The following is a 21,665-nucleotide window of genomic DNA, read 5'->3' on the forward strand; positions in this document are numbered from 1 at the left end:
ACTTGGTGAAAACTGGGGAGGCTTAAAGCCTGGGGGCAGCATCACATGGAGGCTCATTCACTCACTCCTCTGCCACCAGCATTGGGAAGACTCCAACCACTGGAAGCCAGAACAGCTGAGGCTCCTTAGGCTTCTCTATCGCTGTGTGAACCCTCTGTATGCACATTCTAGCGTGGTAGCTTCAGGACAGCCAGTATTCTTATATCATCATGTCAGAGCTCTAAATAATTGTGTCATGAGAGAGAAATGACTAAGCAGACGCTTATGACCTAGCCGTAAAAGACACGTAGTATCACTCCCGCCATGTTTAACAGGGTGAAGGAATGATGAAGGTACACCTAATTTTAAGAGGAGGGAACATAGATCCTTCTTCTTCAGAGGAATGTGAATGTCACATTGTAGAAAGAGCATGTGGCATGGGATATTTATCAGTGTATTCAGTAAAATGAGCTTTAGCGAATGTCGGGGAGAATTCGAGTTTGGGAAGTCTCCAAAAAAAAAAACCTGCTACACAAGTGCCTCAAAGAAAAGGCAGCATTTGGGTACCTATCACATCAAGGACTTTAATGTCAGATTATGAAAACACCCCCATTTGTTCTTTTAACAGCCTGGAATTTCTCAATAAGATTCATCTTTTTTTTTTTTTTTTAAATCCCTTATTTCCAGTTTTGCTAAATGTAACTCATTTCTTTACGTTAAAATATTAATCATGATCAATACTACTTTGCCATTTTCACTAACTTCTCCAAGTACTCAACAGTGCATATCCAGTTTACTATAATATCTCTGAACGTTACTCTATTCTCCTCCAATCTACCCCACATATTGATATGACTATTTCAGTTTTTCCTAGCATCTTATGAAAAATTTTCAAATATACATCAAAGCAAAGGATTATGCAGTAACACAAGTATAACAATACCCAGATTTCTAACATATTGCTAATTCTATGTTTTCATATATCATCCATGCACAAATCTTATTTTTGTGATTCATATCAAAGTAAGTTGCATAAAGAAGTACACTTCATTCCTAAATAATTCAGAATGCATATCATTAACCAGCATTGAGTATTTGTGTTCAAAACTTTTCTAAGGTTAGATTATGCAGACGTTTTAAATACAACATGTGACAGGCTTACAATTCATTTTTTTAAATGCCATTTTTAGTATGTCTTTCCCTTCCCAAGAAACCTCAATGGCTTTCTACTGTCTACCAAAAGAAGGCACCTCAAATCTTTTCCTAATATGACCAAATCAATTATCCAATTATTTTTAAAATCATTTCCCTTTCTTCCATAGGGTGAGTTTTACATAGTCTGTGATCGCCATTCACACTTCTGTGTGTGTCACACTGACGACAATTTGGAGATGACAGTGGGGGTAGTCTGGCACATTAGATTTTAGATAAGTAACTTTTTGAGTATAACACCTAGGTTAAAAATCCAGGTGCTGCCCCTAACTTGTTTTGAGAGTTAGGGTAAATTGCTTAATCTAAGACTTAAGATTAGAAAATCTTTAAATAGTAAACCTATCTAAAAAGGTTCCCCTCTGGGTTAGTGATAATAGACGTATAGGACCAATTAGGATGCTTGACACATCATAGGTCCTTAAAAAATGACACCTAGCAAATGCTCACTAATCCTGATTAATATTAATAAGACATACTAAAGGTTCACCTCAGGAAGCTTAAAGCCCAATCTTGCATTGTACTAATAAAAAATAATTTTCAATATAAAATAATTTTCTACCTCAGATAAAATATTATTTATTTATTTAATTAATTAAATTAGCCAACATGTAGTATATCATTAGTTTCAGATGTAATGTTCAATAATTCATCATTATGTTAAAAAACATAATTTTACTATGTATTAAGTAGTAAGCAAAGCTTCTCTTCATACTTGGACAGAAAGACTTGTGTATAGAGTACATGTTGTTCTATTCCTCATTTGGATTCACATATGGGTGAATGAACATGTAGGGAATAAAGCAGGTGGAGAGATGGATGGATGGGCCACATTTCTGTTAATATTTTTCTTAAAATTTCCTTCAAGTACCCTGAATATATATACTCACTAAACTATTTCTGTCATAAGGTCTGACTTTCTAAATACTACATCTCTTGGGTTAAATGTTGACCTCAGTGCTTAATACACAGATTTTCAATAAATTTGAGCTGTATTGTCATTGTATTTGTCTATTTAGGAGACAAAAGCAAGTCAAAGACTCAGGTGACATAATAAAAATGCTCTTTTATATAGTGTATGGTCATGTACAGAATAAATCTGTCATTAAAATTCACTGTAAAAAAACTATGAGTATTTTTTCTTCAAATGAATTATTTACAGAACCATTCAATAATTACTATTTTTACTACTTTCAGCCATCTACTTCTCTTCTCAGAACAGATGTTTTCACAAAACCAAATTCTTCCATTAGAAGTCTTTCCCAACCATGTAAAATTTATTCTGCAGCACACGGACTAGAGATCTGCAAATTTGTTAGCTTTCTGGTGTATATGTTTTGTCTAGTTTTTAGGATGGGAAGGCACAAAAAGTAATCTTAGTATTCTGTTTTTCTTACTTCAAACAAAATCATCTTGACATAGTAGAAATGTCAAGCTGAGGAATCAAACAGCACTTTACATGGGACAGTAATCATTGGGTTACCTAATAGCTTTTCAGGTTCAGTGTATGTTATAAGAGGTAAGAACCCGTGCTTTTTTCACCTATCACAAAAAAAAGAATCAAAGATACGTTTGCTGTGTACATAAATAAAATACTAGTTTATTGTAGTTTTCCTTCTGGCGGACTGAAAGCCTATGGTGAGCCAAAGAGTAATTAATTGTTTACTTTCATTTTTATTTATTTATTTATTTTTTTAAAAGATTTTATTTATTTATTTGACAGAGAGAGAGAGATCACAAGGAGGCAGAGAAGCAGGCAGAGAGAGAGGAAGGGAAGCAGGCTCCCCGCTGAGCGGAGAGTTGGATGCGGGGCTGGATCCCAGGACCCTGGGATCATGACCTGAGCCGAAGGCAGAGGCTTTAACCCACTGAGCCACCCAGGTGCCCCTCTACTTTCATTTTTAAAGGTAAAAATAAAAAAGTTACTATGTCTGAGAGTGTCGGTCTGTTGTGAGGGGAAGTATGATGTTTATGAGTTTATGGATATAAAGCTCCTGTCATTCATCTTTTTTTTAGTGGCAGCGAGAAAAATGTTTTCTTATAACTTTTCCCTTTCCTTACTTCAATACAAAGATGAGATAAAATGATGCAAGTGGTTATTGAATTTCATCTTAAACTGGTGCTATTTATTTGTCACTATTCCTTCATAAAATTTTGATTGTAAATTTCAATGAAATGTGAATCAAATGAGGGAAAATATTACGTATCTCTGCAGTAATTAGTAGGATAGAGGTTTGACAATTACCCAGCTAATCTGATCAACAAAGACAGCCAAATTGGATAGTTTAAGTCTCAAAGTAGATTTATTTGGCCTAGTCAATCCAAATTGACTATGCACATTAATTACATTAACAGCACAGCTGCCAACATTCAATTCACTGTCAGATACATGGAAAGAGCTCAAAAATAGGGGATGATGAAGGACACTGAAAGGAAACAAATGGTAACAAGTAACCAAGTAAAATGGTGCTGGGAGACGCCAAAAGAAACCCTAGGATTTAACTGCAACCGAACAAAAGAGAAAGAGCCAAGGCCATTAAAAAAAAATTAAAAAGACAACTACTATCTACTAATACAAGAGAAATAGAAAAGGAGAGAAGCAGTGAGACATGTTGGTGTAATCCTATGGAAAACACACCACCTTTTGTGTAAATAGGTTAAAGATGATCAAAAACTCTTGACTTCTTTGGTTTTCAATGATTTAAACAATTTTCTCTTATTTACTTGTAGTATTTGAATTATAATATCTCCAATTTATTCACTGATCAAACTTTAGAGTTGCTGGCACTAAATGTAGCTTTTGTTAGGAATGGGGAAACCTATACAGTTAAATTATTTCCTAAAATAAAATCATAGGTGAAAAATTCAAGGGTGCAACCATCAAACTACCATGTTAGATAATGTAAATTTAAAGAAATTTTGTATAGTTTATTGACATTAAAGATACTCAAAGAAACACCAATTTGGCTTCAGATAAATTTTTCTTGTATTAAATATTTAGTTGAGGAAATCCAGAGGGAAGAAGTTATGACTGCTTAGAGTATCAATAGACAGCATTCTATCTCCAGCCCCCAACATTCCACATTTCATGCTTAGTTGGACTTTAAATGTATGCTTTTATTTCTAATCTCTAATATATCTCTAATCATCAGAGATTCATTACACCGAAATATAGGAGTATCTGTAAAAATTAGAATTAAATTAAATGCAATCATCTTCATTTAAGACAAAAGTTTTTCATTGGAAAAGAAACTACCACTGCAAGGTTGCTTTTTGTTCTGCTCACAGTTGATCAGTAGTGGGAGATGATTCTCACCCTGGCACCACAAAAACCACACTTTATTTATTTCCATTCAGAATTATTATGGGAACCAAATACTGGCACACCTTTGTTTTATGATTTGGTCTGGAAAAACAAGTTCCCACATTACTACAGTATCACAGTCACAACAATTAAAGCTGTGTCCTTAATTCCTGGGGCTCATTCATGATCAACGGTTCCTAATCTTCAATATTTCTTGTTATGAAAATATTTCCTTAAGTCAAGCAAAGCTGACTTGCCAGGAATCTGGATTTAAGAACTTGCAAATTGACATTTGAGGTAGTATTGCATCTGGTCCAGACTGGGATTACTTTTCTAGGTGTTTTGAAAACATCCAAGTAACATTCACTTATTTCTTTTCAGAGAGGACTTTAGCAACTTTTCTACAGCAGCAGTGTCTGATCAAATGCTCTGTGAGGATGGGAACATTCTATGTTGTACAATATGGCAAGCACTAACCATTTGTAACTATTGATCACTTGAATGTGGCCAGTGCAACTCTAGAAATTATTTTTAAATTTTATATAATTGCAAATAAGTTCAGTATAGATAGGTAGAGAGCCGAGAAGAGAGTGAAGGAGTGAGGCACTTGCCTTGGGCTTATAAAGTAAGAGAGCACCAAGAAATTCAGTAAGCAAGAGAAAAAACATTGAGAGCAAACTTAAAAAAAAAACTAGTGCAAAAGACCTATGATGAACAAATATGAAAAGTTTCAATAAATGCCAAACCAGTATTGTTGGATTATTTCTTTTGCCTCTGGCTGCACATGGCCTAACATAGCACTGATCCTGTTTTTATTTAAAGTGTTGTTATTTTATTTATCATGGAGTTTTTGCAGGATATTTGATTCCTAAAGTATTGCATTCAAGTTTATCTTGATTGCAGAGTTTTTTGGTACTCCTTTAAATTTTGTGTCTGTGCCTCATGCTTCACTTACTTCACCCTCATCCCAGTCCTACATGTGAGACAAGCCCAAACTGGAAGGCAACTGATGCAATCGAGCTGCTATCAAGTGGCTGAATGGTCTTCTCCATAAATGCTACTAATTCGGGGGACTGTACATCAGTCTCTGCTTCTGACAAGTTAAGTATTCATTCAGTGGTAGAGTGCTTATTCACCCTGGGTAAAGAAGAGACCATGGTATAGTTGTTCACACACAGCCTCCTTCTCTGACAACATGGCTCCTCTATTAGTGGGTCTTGGCTCAGGAATGGGGAGAGGGTGGGTCGGGGGCGTGGCGGCGGAGAGACTCAGGACACAGACTGGCTGAAATCCACTTGGAAGAGATCCTTTCTACATGATTATTCAGTGCCTCTTCTGCAATAGATGCACCTTATTAAAGTGTGGTTTTAAACAATGCTCATGTGAGGAGGACACATGACATGATGAGCACAGGGTGTTAAACACAACTAAGGAATCATCGAAACGACACCGAAAACAGATGGTGTACCATATGTTGGCTACATGAATTTAAATTAAAAAAAAAATAGGAAAAATTTCTCATGTGTTATATATATAGGGTCAAAGGCCACCACTTGACTTAGAAAAAAGTCTCTGAAGAGCAAGACAGCTGGTGAATGCTATGAAAACATTCAAGAAGCTGGGGGAGGGTGGCTAGTATTGAGCATTTGCATGGGCTCCATTGTATCTACCATAAACACTCAGATGTTCTATCTATTTTGTGTGTACTGGTAGCATGTTTACGCACTAGCCTGTCCAAGGATCTCTGCTATAAATTCATCCACACATTCCATGAGCATACGTTCTAAAGCTAACAACAACAACAACAACAACAATAACAGTCTCTATTCATTCATTTGACATGTATTTACTGAGTGTATTCTACTTACTAGTCACTTTTCTAGGTGCTGAGGAAGAAGAATTGAATAAAGAAACAAAGTTCTTATTCTCTTTGGGCTTAAATTAGACAAATAGGAAAACATAAAAATTAAAGATTACAATAAAATCCTTAAAAATACAGCAGGAAAGGAGATATGTCCTCACTGACAAGATGGCGTCTAAGTAGATATATAAAACAATGCAGGCAGCTGATCATGCAGCTCTCCAAGGAATGAACATTTTGAGCAGTAGGAGCGTGGAGGGTGAATGCCCCACAGCAAAACCTTGTGTTTGAGGAACAGCATCAGGTCAGTGTGTCTGGAGCACAGTGACTCCGGTGGGAGAGCGATAAGAAATACAATTAGAGAGATAGTCAGGGCTCCGTTAGGGCTCCTTGGCCAATGTAAGGATTTATGTTTTTGCTCTGAGTGATACAGGAAACCACTGGAGGGTTTAAACAGGAGCAAGACACTATCTGATTTATAATCGCAAAGAATCATTTTGGTTGTTGTGGGAAAAATAGGCTTGAAAGGATATACGGGTGATTGTTTCTATCATGTCACCCTTTAATTTCTCAGGCTGCTCCCTGAAATAGAAACCTGTAGGTCAGGCAAATGACAGTAGACAATGGCAAATGCAACCAGGCAGGAGCTCTAATTGCAGCTACTGTGCCTTGCGTACTGTCATTATTAGAGCGGATCAGCACAGTGTGGTGTGGAGGTCTGTCATGTAGTATGAAGCTCCTGTCTAATGATGTGTTCTTTTTAATATTGATCACAAAAGAATCAAGGCTGGATCAAAGGCAGCTTGTGTTCACCTGATAGGGACATCAGTATACATTCCTGGCCCTGCCCCAGGGCTTTGTCACAAGATCAACTGACAGTGGTCAAACATCAGATTAGTTTACTGTATACTGGTATCATGTTAACCAGCTCTAATGAGCAGTTAAGGCCAATAATCTGAATGCCTTATTTGGACATGTGTGTTCTAGAGCACAGGAGAAAAATCCTACGAGCATACAGGAGAAGGCTTATCCTACGAGCATACAGGAGAAGGCTTAATCAGTGAAAATTGTAGGGTTTCCCCTGTGTTGTGCATGTCAATACATTCCCTTCAGAGTGAAGGACAAATTTTGCAAGAAAGATCCAGAGTGCTTGGTAGGAGTGCTTGGGTTTTAGAGATGGCAAAGACCGCACTTTGCAATAATGCTTAAATCCTTTATCAGATGACTCAGAAGGCTACCAACGTTGAGATGGGTCAAGAATGAGAGAAGTTTCTGCAACAGTTTTGTCTTTAGTGTAAGTAACCTCGAAGCCAGAGTCATAGAAGTAGTAAATCCTATAATATTAGAGGTACCATGGTAAATAAGAATATAGTGCGGGTTCTCCATCAAGCCCTGAATGGAAAATTGCCGTGAAAACCTTAGTGTTCTAGATCAAGGCCATCTCATTGCAGCAGAGTTATCTTCATGGAAAGTAGCTCCTGGAATTTTACTTGGCTCTAGAAAGACCAAAGGCCTGACCTCCATGGCCATCAGCTGACCATGTGACTGGAGCTCTCCCTCATGAACTTGATAACACAAGTTATACTTTCTGGTAAGCAGAGAAACCACTCACTGAACAATTGGCCCTTGTCCAATATGAGGAGGGAGGGTTGCTGCTACATGATGAAGAAGCAAGACATATTTTATTATTATTTTTTAAATTTTTAAATTTTTTATTAACATATAATGTATTATTAGCTCCAGGGGTACAGGTCTGTGAATCACCAGGTTTACACATTTTGCATCACTCACCACAGCACATACCTTCCCCAATGTCCATAACCGAACCACCCTCTCCCCCCGCCCCCCGCGCTCTGCAACCCTCAGTTGCTTTTGTGAGATTAAGTCTCTTATGGTTTCTCTCCCTCCCAATCCTATCTTGTTTCATTTTTAACTTCCCTACCCCCCAAACTCCCCACTTTGCCTCTCAACTTCCTCATATCAGGGAGATCATATGTTAATTGTCATTCTCTTGATTGACTTATTTTGCTAAGCATAATACCCTCTAGTTCTATCCACGTTGTCGCAAATGGAAAGATTTCATTTCTTTTGATGGCTGCATAATATTTCATTGTGTATATATACCACATCTTCTTTATCCATTCATCTATTGATGGACATCTAGGTTCTTTCCATAGTTTGGCTATTGTAGAGATTGCTGCTATAAACATTCGGGTACACATGCCCCTTCAGGTCACTCCATTTGTATCTTTAGGGTAAATACCCAGTAGTGTGATGAAGCAAAGCATATTTTAAAACTTGGGGGATCCACTGCTGCATTTTTTTACTCATCCATGTGCTGGATTAACTTCAAATGGTTGATTACAGCAACCACATCCCATTAGAAGCACAGCAATCAAGACTGGAGGTCAGAGACACTTCCCCAGCAAGCCACCTGGCCTGAGAGAACAGATCATTAAGAAGGAGGGATATTTGGAATGAGTGGTAGGAGAAGATGGTGGATTAGCTATGACTTTGGCAACTCCAAAGCAAGAGCCTGTTCTACTAATCCATGCTTTCCATTTTTTCCCTCAGAAATTATGACTAATCATGATCTGTAAGTATCCATGACAGGATGGAATGAGTTTATATGGATCTGAGCAGTGCAGCTGATGGGCCACAGCAGATGCTCTCAGTATTCCACCAGAACCCAGCTTGGTCTCTTTCAGCTTCTGGGCAGTTTTGTGCCTGAAGTCCTGAAACTGTGATTCTCTCTTTGGAGAAATGCCCTCGGCTTCTTAGACAGTTATACCTGCATGTGATGGAGTCAAAATGCCTGGAAGGTACCCTCTCTCAAGGAGCCCTTGAGCTAGTGAATGGTTGGTATGGGAAGATGAAAGTCCTGTTTTCTTGCCTCAGGTGGGAACAGCTTTCAGTTCATTTTATACTGCAAGGTCTCCTTGCAGGATCAGGGGAACTTTTCTTCCTCTTCTTCCCTGTCCTGCTTCTCCCACTCCTCTGATAGCTGTTCCTAAGTTTCTAGGGTTTCTCCATAGTAAAATATTGTAAAAATAAAATTTCTTTTTAGAATCTATTTCTTGGCAATCTGACCTAAGACAGATTCCTATTACACACTGACATGAAAGTTTAAGTAGGATATTTGGGTCTGGAATTCACAGCAGACATCTGGGCAAGAAATACCTATTTGAGAGTTGTTGGCATATTGATTCTATATAGTCACGAGATTAGATGAGATGACCTAAGGAGTCAATGTATATAAAGGAAAAGCTTCAGGGTATAAGGTTTCAGGTTTTCTTAATCTTCCACCATTCTTTTTACCAATTCAACTAAATTTATACTCATTTACTTAGGTTTGGTCTCAGGACAGACCTTGACTCAGGCTCTATGACAATTCTCAAATTAGTTTACCTCATTTCCAGTTGTTTCCCAAGTATACATCCCATTTTATCTATCAAACTTACCCACCAAAGGTATGTAGTCTGAGGGCATGACTGATTTACAGGCCCCCTGTATAAACAAACCAAAATGGATATCTAAATAAGTCAGAACATTACACACCTGTTCAGAGAGGCAAATGTATGTATGGCTCAGGTTCAGCTGAAAGAATTCCCAATACATTTTCCATTTAGGGAACACTTTCACCTTAACCTTGGTGGAAAATACACTGAAATTTTAGAAAGGCAAATCTGGCAAAATCTGGAGAGATAAAGATTTACAAAAGCAAAATCAAAGCGTGTATTTGATTAACAGAAAAGATCTATTTAAGATGCCATGACTTATATAATGACTTGTACACAATATATCCATAAAAAATATTCGTTGAATAAATTGAATTGACCCTGCCATGGATCTTCACTTACTGTAGAATAAACTAGGGTCCATGAACAAGAGAGGAGGAAGCCTTAGAGATATTATTTTATACACTACATAACCATCTTTACCTAACATTCTCTATGATATTTCTAGGAAAAGACCAACAGAACAATTTCAATGAACCTTTCTCAAGTAAATGAAGTCTAGAGGATATAACAGGAAGTGATAGAAACTAACTGAAATATTTTGTTAATGTGGTGGCATTTGAGTTTCTCTTCATAAGTAGATTAGATTTTGTGAGCTGCTTCCCACATAGACCAAAAAGCCTCAAAGTGTTTTATTTAAAAGAAAATTCTAGATGTTGATTTGAATTGAAAGTACAAGGCTTTCTTTCCTTTTGACAGTTTGCTTTTGAATGATTTTTCTTGTGAAATATGTAATATGCTGTTGCTAGTTGAATATAATGATTCCTCACCCTCGAAGAAATAAAAGAAAGGCCAAATTTGGCTAATTTTACATCTTGAGGAACCTATTTGGGCGCCGTGGGTGTGTTAAAAAGCAGCAACCAGCATTAATATCAAAAGCAGCTTTTCAAAAAAACAAACCAAAAAAGTAAGTGTGGATAAATGAATGCTGCTTTGTTCACACTGGAGATATTTTGACAATCTCACATACATTGCTTTAAACCTATACAGCTTCTCTGTAGCTTTTGAATCAACTTTAACATATCTAATGCACACAAATCCTATTAGAATAAGAAAAAAAAGTCACAGGTCTGTCTTATAGTCCTAAAACAAACTAGAAAGATAAACCAAGAAAAAATTCTGGAATGGCCAGAAAACTGGCAATATAACATGCAAGGTATAATTGCAATTAAATAACACAGGATAAAAAGATTCAGAGATGAAGACCACGAGAACCTTTTTAATGTTCATTTACAATTCAATATTTGTTATTTATCACATCCTTGGATATTTCATATTCACAACTGCGGGATCATGTTTATACAATCCGGAAGAGCAAAAATCATGATGTTCAGTTTCAGACATATTTACTAAAGCCTTGAGGATCTTGATGGGTTCTAAATCCATCCGTGTGTTATCAAGACAGCTGACACTTGCATGTTGTGACTAGAGTATATCCTATTATTCAAAGTTCCATCTCAAAGGCCCCTAAAATGAGTTATGTATCTTTCTCTTCATAATCCATGTTTTCCAGCTTCCACTTTTTGTGCTTTATATCCTTTTAAACAAATCAAGTCACACCCATTCTTCGAGGCCCTGTTTATATAACATTCTTCTAAGAAACCATCTCTGGATGCATCCTGTCTTCACCAAAGGGAAGTGATCATTCTCTCAACTCCCATAGCCTTCTGTCTGCACTAATGTGGAAGGGAATGGTTCCCATAGCCACACCCAGTTTCAGTGATTTTTCTAGGAAGTTCATAGGACCAAGTTTATGGTCATAATCACGGCTACGATTTATTACAGTGAAAGGTTACAAAGCAAAATCAGGAAAAGGAAAAGCCACATGGGATGAAGTCCAGAAGACTTAAAGAGACAAAGCATCCTGGTTCTGCTTTGATTTTTTTTTTTTCCTCCACACTTTAAAAGTTAAGGATTTAAATATTGCTAGATTTTACCATTTCACACTTGGTAGGTTACATGGTCCTAATGAAAATTTTGTCACTTAATAATTCATGAAAAAGTAGTGAGGACTCAACGTGTTTAGCATTTGTGACTGTCACTCTGAGAATGAATAAAAGGAAAATCATATGGGCTTAAAAAATAAACATGCACACAGCAATCTTTTTATCTCCATGGGTGTCTGATAGTTGACTTTTTTGCTATTGTGCAACTAGATCATTTAAAAAGAGAGCTTTTCATTTCCCTCTGAATATAATGCATTTTTGTCATTAATTGTCTCCCACACAGGGATGCAATTAATACATATCAGAGCCTGGAAGAACTCACAGAATGGAAACTAAACTCTTGACTTCTTTATTTCTCAAAGAAGTTAAAAGGCTAAAATTCATTAACAGTCTGCCTTGTGCCAAACTCAAACATCAGCTTGGAAATGCAATATCACTGTACCTCTGGATCACGAGACAGTATCTGGCATGACAAAGGAATTGTGGGTATGTTTACAAGTGTCCAGGTCGACATTAACATTCAAGTCTAGAAAGACGAGAATGTTCTTCAGTTGCAGGCAAGGTTCTCCATGTCACGACTAAAATGACAGACATTTTCAAGGAATTGTTTTAATTTAGACCTACTTATGGAAGCTTCCAAGGGACTGATACCATCACCCTCGTGTCACAGTGGAGGCAACTCTATCTCAGGGAGGTTAAGTCATGGTCTCATGGTCACATAAGTAGTGACAGCACAGCAACAGACACTCAGATCTCCTTCTCTAGAATTAATCCTAGACCACATTGGCTCTCGAATATCCACAAAAGCACTTGGATTTGAATGTAATTATAAATGTTCAGTCCCATGTGCTGAGATGTGATTCTCTGTGGGTTTCTTGTATCTCTCTTCTGCACGTCTTGTCAGCAGATTTGTTGCCTGCTTTAGTTCTGGACTGTCTTTTTAAGGATGCTTTTATAAGGCATTTTGCATTGTAACACAGAAATGTTGTCTCACAGAGCAACGGACAGGCATACTTCCTATCTGCTGAAAATAGAAGAGTTTCCTAAGTGTAGGGTTGCACTCCTATAACCAATCCCCTGTGTTTGGAGGAGTCACCCGGCCATCTTGGCATCATATCCCAAGAACCAGCCTCAGGAAACCAGCTAAAGAAGATGCTGATGCTCTGGCTATTTCTATTTATCCATAAATAATGAAGTTCTTTGTTTCTGAAAACAAAACAAAACAAAACACTTCCCTAACCTTGAAGTGTGTCTGTGTTCTACAGTGTCTGTAGTTGCCAACTATTTGGGGGGTTCTCTTGAAAGAGAATAATAAAAAATTACAAAATATATAAAATTAAGCTCAGGGCTGTGGAGGGTGCTGGCAAGTGAGTGGTCCCACAGAACAAGTTCTAGTCATGGGAAATCCATCTTTGTCTGAATTACATTTTTGGAAGTCCATAGTTTTCTGATTTGACAAATGGCTCTAAGTGATTTCTCATTCCCTGAACACAGTCTGTACATTGCATTGTGTCTCATTTTAGAGAATAGCTTTTGATTTTTGATTTCCAGGCACTATAAAAATCTAGAGTTATCTCTGCCATGCCATAATGTCTGGTGTTTTGCTTAAATTTATAGATGGTCTAGGGAGTAGTTTGTTTTCTTCATCCATTGACTCTATAAAACAAATATGACTAAACTAATGTCTTAAGTTATTTCTAAAACTGGTCCTGGTTAATATGAGCATAGAGGAGTCCAAACTTGTAGAAAAACTGAATTTATGGAAATTGTACCATGAGTGTTGATACAGTATCAAGTTGGGAATGTGACAGCTCCATGATGTTTGAAGTAAGAGAAAAAAAAAACATACTTTGCATGACATTCTAAAAGTAACAAATTATCTTTTGCATATATCACTGAAAAGGAAAAATGACGACTTATTTTGTTGTGTGAAATCGTGTCCTCATATCACAGCAAAAGCTCAAAATAGTTAAAACTATTAACAAGTCATATTTGTGTACTGCTCACAGATAACAATTATAGGTTAAACATTGTAAAATATTTACTTGAGCTCATAAGATACGGAAATCAATAAACAATTAAGTAATATAGTTTACCTACTTTTGAAATATTACTTGATCGACTTGCCGATCGCCCCGGGGATTTGTCATTCTGAAAAATGAAATTAGAGACACTGATTCAGAATATAAGAACAGTCTTTACTGTAGAGAAAAGAAAGCACAGCACAGGTCAACATCTAAATGCTAGTGTATTGTTCTGATTGATAGAAATACAAACTGCTTACACAGAATGACATTTGTCTTACCAAATTTTATTTCTCTAGTACATATCATTGTCCTTGTGAAAATGTTTCAATTAGCATTAGTGTATATATATCAGTCTAGGAGTATTTATTACCAGGAAATGCTTATTTCTCTAGAAAAATACATGTGTTTTTTTTTAAATAAATTAACAAATGAATATATAGTCCATTATTCCTCTATCATTTTTGCTACCAGGAAATTCTAAGTAAATTCTGTTTCTAGTGTCAGTAACTATTGCACACCAGGTACATGGCGCATACGTCTAGCTCCTGCTCCTTTAAAATATATATTGTATTTTCTGTTAATTTGCTTTTAAAATATAAATATTCAGAAGACACTTTTAAATTTTAAACACTCAACTGTTTAAATTAAAGATATTAAAATTTTTTTATTTTAAAATTTGACTTCAAAATAAGTTAAAAAAAATATTGCCTTAGTTCTTGACTCTTAAAAGATTTCCAGCATAGTAGAAAAGAAGCATGAGAAAACTTTTGAATAGATACATTTTTTAAAAAGCCTTATAATTTTAAGATAGAGAGAGACCTCAAAGAGTAGAACCCCCTCTTTTGAAGCCAAAAGGCCTTCTTTTCCCAGCAATAGCAGCCTCATGCCCAAGCCAGGGCCAGCCTGAGGCTTTCTGTCTCATCCCTTCTGGCTGTTCTTTCTACTCCACCAGTTATCTGTTAGTGGATAACTGACCGACACATCAAAATATATGTGTATCATACACTTTACATGTACCAAGAGATCACAGTACACCTTTCTTCTGTAGAGAAAATGTTGGAAAAACTGTTCCAGAAACCAAAAGTTTGTGAAGACTCTGAATTAATACTTTAGGATTCCTTTTTTTTGCAAGCTGATAGTTCATTTATTCTTACTGATAAATAATATTTCTTTTTTTAAAATTAACATATAATGTATTATTTGTTTCAGGGGTACCCTAAAGATACAAACATAGTGATCTGAAGGGGCACATGCAGCTGAATATTTATAGCAGCAATGTCCACAATAGCCAAACTACAGAAAGAGCCCAGATGTCCCTCAACAGATGAATGGATAAAGAAGATGTGGTATATAAACGCTTTAGGATTCTTTTTAAAAACTTTCTGTACTAGAGCATCTGGACTCAGCGCCAAAGCGGACCTGTAGAGACAATCACGGAGCATCTTGACATAGGTCATTTTTGAGAGCTAAGCCATTCTAACAACCTGCGGGTCTGAAACTGCCCCGTGATGACTGCTCCAGACTGTGCCAGAAACACAGTGATGACAGGAGGTGGCAAACGTTATTGTGGAGAAACAGGAGATGCATTTACTGCAGGCTGTCACTGAGTCATGCAAAGGCTTGCAGATATTTCAGCTGAAGAGTATTTTTTCCTTTACATGCAACATCCATCTCACAAAACCACTGACGTCACTGTGCAGCGTGGTATTAGAGACCAAGATGAGTCACAATGATGCGATTAGTCACACCTCATAACAGGCCCATGATCCCGCTAGAGATTAATGTCTATGCTGCCAGCAGACATTTTTCCTTGATTAGCTTCCTCTGGTGATGGAGAGAGGTACTTTTTTCCTGACATCTCAACTCCTCTTCTAGAGACTAGAAAACAAAACCAATCCATCTTCCCTTCTGAGTGAAATTTGGAATTTTGACACACTATTGTGTGAGCAGAGGTAAATAAGTCACATAATATAATAGACTGGGGGGGAATTTTGTTATAGTGGTTGTTTTGTTATGTCTTCTGTATTTCCAAGGTATTCGAAAACACAGTTAAGGTATAGAACTGAAAGGTGTTTCAGCAAGGACCCAGGAGCACTACAGAAATTTAATATGGCATCGGATTACTTAATTTTTCAAACCAAATAGCACTTTGTTTTGAGATAAAAACAAGGAGGATCAGGTCCCCTTCACAGTTGTGAATGATTTCGACATGAAGTTATAGTAAGCAGCTATTTCCGATGCTCTTCACCAGCAACACCCACACTAAGGGGGAGGAAGCATTTTCTTGACTATGTAGTACTTCAAGATATCTTTTAACCTGAAATCCACTGGTTCTATTTTCTCCTACTAAAAGACTAGGTACTGCAAGGAAGAAAGGAGCTTAGGTGAAGGTTACTTTTTTTTTTTTTTTGCCCTGGCTAAGTTCACTTTTGTTTCTATTCCAGTTACCGTATGGGACAGAGGGTGCACCCCACTGCTGTGTTGGCAGCATTGGAGAGGGAAAGCCTAACTCACAGCTTGCCCCATGGTAATGCACTGGCTCTGGCAAGAGTGTACTGTTTGAGAACCCAGAAGATTCCTCACTGTTTCCTCACCATAACATGGAGGAGAAAATATCTTTGAGACTGTTGTTAGACTCAAATGAGCTGTGCATGAACACATTTTATAGCTTACAAGGTTATAATATTTCCATTACCATTCACAGATTGACGAAACACCCAAAAATCTCCCTCAAAAATCACAATAATTGTCACAGGTTACGAGACTCATAATTTAAACATAAAGAGCCCAACTTCTCTGTCCCGCAATTCTGCTTCAATTGTGGATTAGATTATGACATAAAATTTAAGAATGAAAAACCAAACTTTTCTCTACCCAAGGGGATTAAGGAAGTTTGTCTGCCCTGCTTTTGAAGCAAAGCATCAGAAACACTTCTACTCTTGGAAAACTTCCAAGGCAATCTGTCTAATTTGCTGCTAATTAATCGGGTGGCTTGCCCCATTACTATTGCAATGACATATTCTTCTTTGTAGATTAGTCAAATATGGTTGTCATACCTCGTTATGATCAGCTTAAATTCTCTACCTTACATTGAATAGAAGTTGTCTTAGAATCTAACATAAGTTAATGATACCCAAGCTGTAGTGTCCTTTTAGGTCACTGAGAGTTGGAACCCGCAAAAGTTTCAGACAGGTCTGCATGAAAAGCATGGGATCATCAAGCGGATTGATTGATGCAGACTGATCTTAGCAGATTCATTTTAGCAGATCATTCACAGTATGCAGAAGGAGAGACTTCTAATTTTATAAGTGCTTTTTAGAATTTTTAAGAGATTTCTGATTTTTGTTTGATAGAAATATATCTGATACTGTTAGCTTTGTTTTGACATTATTATTCATATAATAACAATTGTTTTTAGAATTTGATCTTAGAAAACATGGTTGGATTTTTATTACCAGAAAGGAAAAATGATTACCGAATGAGAACATCATTACTAAATTGGTTTAAGATATTTTTTAATGTTATAATCCCAGGAAAATAACATAGCTCCTTTAAAAGACAATACTCTGTGTTAAAGAATAAGCAATATGGCTGGTCATGTATGTATCTATACGTGACCACTCTGTATATTAGATCATTGATCAGAAAAGGGCAGTAAGGAAAACTGAAAGAGGTTTTTTATAGACCTGAAGGAAAATAACTAAATATTCCTGAGTGAGGAAACCAGAATAAGATTCACACATTGCACTGATACAGTGCTATTCTCTATTTATTTCCCTTGGTCCCCCTCACCTCCCTAGCGGTGTATCTTCCTCCTGTCCAGGCTAGAAGTCAAGAATATTTGAAAGAAGAAAAAGAAATGAGGCAGTTTTGAAGGTCATCTGAAGAAATTCTATGTAGAAAATGGGACTATTTTTGCTCAGGTAATTAAATGTGTAATAGAAGAAAAGCCTTTGAAAACAATGGGGCTTATAAACAAACAAAATGCAGAGAAGTTAAATACTGCAATAAAAACTTGATTAATAGATACATATAAAAAACTCATGTCCACTAAATGAAAAATGTTGTTTATAATGTCTATAAAACATTTAAAATTGATTTACCCTCAAATAATACCTTAACAAAAAACTTCAATAGGGATTTAATAGGGCACTTCTTTTGATATTGAGACAATAAAATTAGAAATAAAAACTTGAAATGTGACTAATAAATCTTAATCACTACTAATTAACATACTTTTAGATAATGCTTGGTTCAATGAAATGAAAACTCTCTGAAAAATTATAACCAGAAAGTCTTGAAAATGTTATAGTAAGACCTATAAGGAACACAGCAAAAGCTATATCCAGAAAAAAATTTATAACCATAAATGCTTTAATTATTAAAGAAAACAGTAATGAAACCCAATAAAAGAATGTAGTAAAAAATAATAAATTATAAAAACTAAAACTCATTAAAGAGATATAAATAAGAAGAATAAAGAAATATTTTCTTATAACAGGTCCTTGAAGATAATTGCAAAATAGATGAATTTCTAGTAAGACTTTTTAAGGAAAAGAAAAAAACAGGAATAAATGAGAAAGGATAAATAACCAAAGAGACAGAAAAAATTAGAAAAATCATAAAAGTGTGACATATAATACTGTTGCAACAAATCTAAAAACCTAGAAAAAATGAATCATATTCTAGCAAAGTAGAAGTTGTCAGAATTTATTCAAGAAGAGGAAAACTTGAATAGATACAAATTAACAAAGAGATTAGATAGATAGATAAATAGAAGTCTATATGCCCTCGAAAGGATAAGGGCATGATGATTTCAAAAGTGAGTTTTACCTTACTTTTAAAGAACACATAATTCAATATTCTTTACATTATTCTTGACTATAGAAACAAAGTTCACTAATTCACATTATTAATCTTGCAGAAAGGAAATTTCGTATGTGTTAAGACAGTACCTAAAAAGAAAGAAAGAGGGAAAAGAAAATTATGCTTTAATCTTATTTGGGACCACAGATGCAAAGTTCCTTTAAACATATTAGCATATATCTAAATAGTAGCACGTAACTTTGACACACTAGCAGTGTATCTAAAAAATGCACAAGGAATAGAATAAATAGGATTTATTCGAGATATTTTCTGACCAGAAAATCTGGCAGCATTTAATTAGGTTAACACATTGAAAGAGACAAACATTGTGATTGTATATGCTGAAAAGATATTTGACAAACTTCTGTAGTATTACTACTATGTAAGCTCTAAGTAAAATAAGAATGGAAGGAGATCCCTTAAAGTAATAAAGACAATATTTTAAAATCAATGTCCCATTTTTTTCTAGATGGTAAAATATATGAACTAAGTTAAAGAAGTTCTGCTACGGATGCTTACTCTTGCTACTATTATTCAAGCATCTTAGAATTTCTAACAAATATAAGAACAGTAAAAAAAAAAAAAATTGGTAGGAGAATATATTGAAAAGAAAGAACAAAATAATCTTCCCTTACTGATATTGTAGAAATTCCAAGTGTACCTGGTTAAACATGAAAACTACTATGATTAATGAGACTTAAAAAAAATTAGTTAACATACAGTGTACTATTGGTTTCTGGAGTAGAAATCAGTGATTTATCACTTACATGGTGCTCATCACAACGAATGTCCTCTTTAGTACAATGGCTAGATACAGGGTAATTATACCATGACAGTCAACTAAATTTCCTAGAACTCATCATCCCTTCTTCTCTATGAACAGAATGGTAACTGGGTATATGCCTTCCAGTCACACTGTATCTCCCACGGTTCCTTTCAGTTAAGGGTTGCCTATAACTAAATACCCTCCAGTGAGATGTGAACAGAGCTCACAATTTTAGTTTCCTATCTGTTCCATAAATATAAAATTTCCTTCATGCTCTTTTTCTATTCCTCAGTGCAGAGACAGTGACTATCAGAGCAAGTCAGGAAACCACATATTAAAGATAGAAGAGCTGAATTCTCCTGAGTCCTTGAATGGCCATATGGTGAAGACCCCTCTTCCAATTTGGAACATATACTCTAAACTCTCATGAAAGCGAAATAAACTTGTATTTCTTTGGAGCCATCATGTTTTTTGGATTTTTTTTACTGTGACGGTTTAGTCTACCCTCATGGAAATACTGTAAGATCAATAGCTTTTTCCCTTCTAGCAATAAATATCCAGAAGAAGTGAGTTGGGGGAGATTAGAGGGGGAGACAAACCATGAAAGACTGTGGACTCTGAGAAACAAACTGAGGGTTTTGGGGGTGGGGGGTTGAGCCTGGTGGTGGGTATTATGGAGGTCACAGATTGCATGGAGCACTGAGTGTGCTGCATAAACAATGAATTTTGGAACACTGAAAAAAATAAATTTTTAAAAACATCCCGAAATGTGATAATAAAAAGAAAAACCATAAAATAGTTAAGAATAAATTTAACAGAGAAGTCATAAAATCTTACTAAAAATATAAATTATAGAATCTTATTGAGGAGATCATGATCTGAGCAAATGAAAGCACCACTTTTTGATGGGGGGGATAATTAATTTCTTCCTTTGTGAAGCAGAAAGGAGATAGATAAAATTATCTTAAGGAACATATATAGGAAAAGAAATGGCTGACAATAACCAAGAAAATAATGAAAAAAAGGAGATCTCCTTATGTTAGGCATTCCCCATATTAAAAGTCAGTGTGATTAATTCAATAGGGCATTGGCATAAAAATTAACCAAAAGGTCAGTAAAATCCAGAATAGAAAATCCAGAAAAAGATAATTTTTTATTTTTTATAAACATATATTTTTACCCCCATGGAATACTATGCAGCCATCAGATAAAGATAAAATAATTTCACATATAATAAAATTGGCATTTCAAGTCATATTGAAAGGAAAGTTGACAAAATAAATGCTTCAGACAACTGACTGTCTATATGAAAGAAAAGAAATCAAACCCATTACTAAATGGAATATACAGTCATAGACTCCAGATGGAAAACAGTCTTAAATATAAAAAAATTTTAAAAATTTGAAATAAGTCTAAATTGTAAATTCAATGTTGGGGGGGGGAGAAGTCTACAAAACTAATATGAGAACCAGAAGCTGTAAGTGATATTTGATTATATTTAGTTATCTCTGGAAAATATATAAAAATTAAAGTGAATAAACAAACAATGAAATTATAAAAAAGCACAACGCAGAAGACTGAGTTCAATCTCTGTAATGTGCAAAGAGGGTTTTTGTCTAGTCACAAAAAAGACAACAGAAGAAATCCAATAGAAAAATATCGAGTGAAAAGTAAGGATAGGAATTCACAAAAAAAGGATTACAGATGGTTGATACACATATGATAAGATGCTTAAAATCACAAACTTCAGAAAAATGCTAATTAAAGTAAAAACAAGGCATTGCTTTACACCCACAATGTTGGAAAGGTTGAAAAGGGTGATAGCCCTCTGTTGCTGGTGGGGATAAGAAGAACAAGGACTCTCAAAAATTGCCGGTAGAAGTGTGAATTTTTGCAGTACCATCAAAACATCTGGCAACATCTGTTAAAAAATTAAAAATATCACTTTGTACAATGATCTCCCTCCTTGGAATCTATCCCAGAGAAATAAAAGCACTGGTTCAAAAGAAATGTGAATAAGGACACTTAATACAACTCTGTTCTTAACAAAAAAAAAAAAAAAAAAAAAAAAAAAAAAAAAAAAAATCTTGTCAGTAAAGTTGTGCCAGTTGTGAAGTTGGTGTTCTCACAACTGTAAGCCCATTGCCTGAAAATGTACTCTGATGATGGGGCTCTGCAAGCCACATTTG

At 35.7% G+C, this 21,665-nt stretch overlaps 1 protein-coding gene across 2 annotated transcripts in view; it reads right to left on the reverse strand.

Moving 5' to 3' along the window:
* The window catches only part of MARCHF1 (membrane associated ring-CH-type finger 1), a 318,555-nt gene that overhangs the window by 142,574 nt on the left and 154,316 nt on the right, over positions 1-21,665 (reverse strand). For both annotated transcript variants that reach the window (XM_045068436.1, XM_004775535.3), the window contains exon 4: positions 13,918-13,968. In XM_045068436.1, the coding sequence (XP_044924371.1) occupies positions 13,918-13,968 (51 nt within the window). The remainder of the gene's footprint in view (positions 1-13,917; positions 13,969-21,665) is intronic.

The sequence above is a fragment of the Mustela putorius genome, unplaced genomic scaffold (genome assembly GCF_011764305.1).
Source record: "Mustela putorius furo isolate JIRA1106 unplaced genomic scaffold, ASM1176430v1.1 tig00003907_pilon_pilon_pilon:0A:0A:0A:0A, whole genome shotgun sequence".
Classification (NCBI taxonomy): domain Eukaryota; kingdom Metazoa; phylum Chordata; class Mammalia; order Carnivora; family Mustelidae; genus Mustela; species Mustela putorius.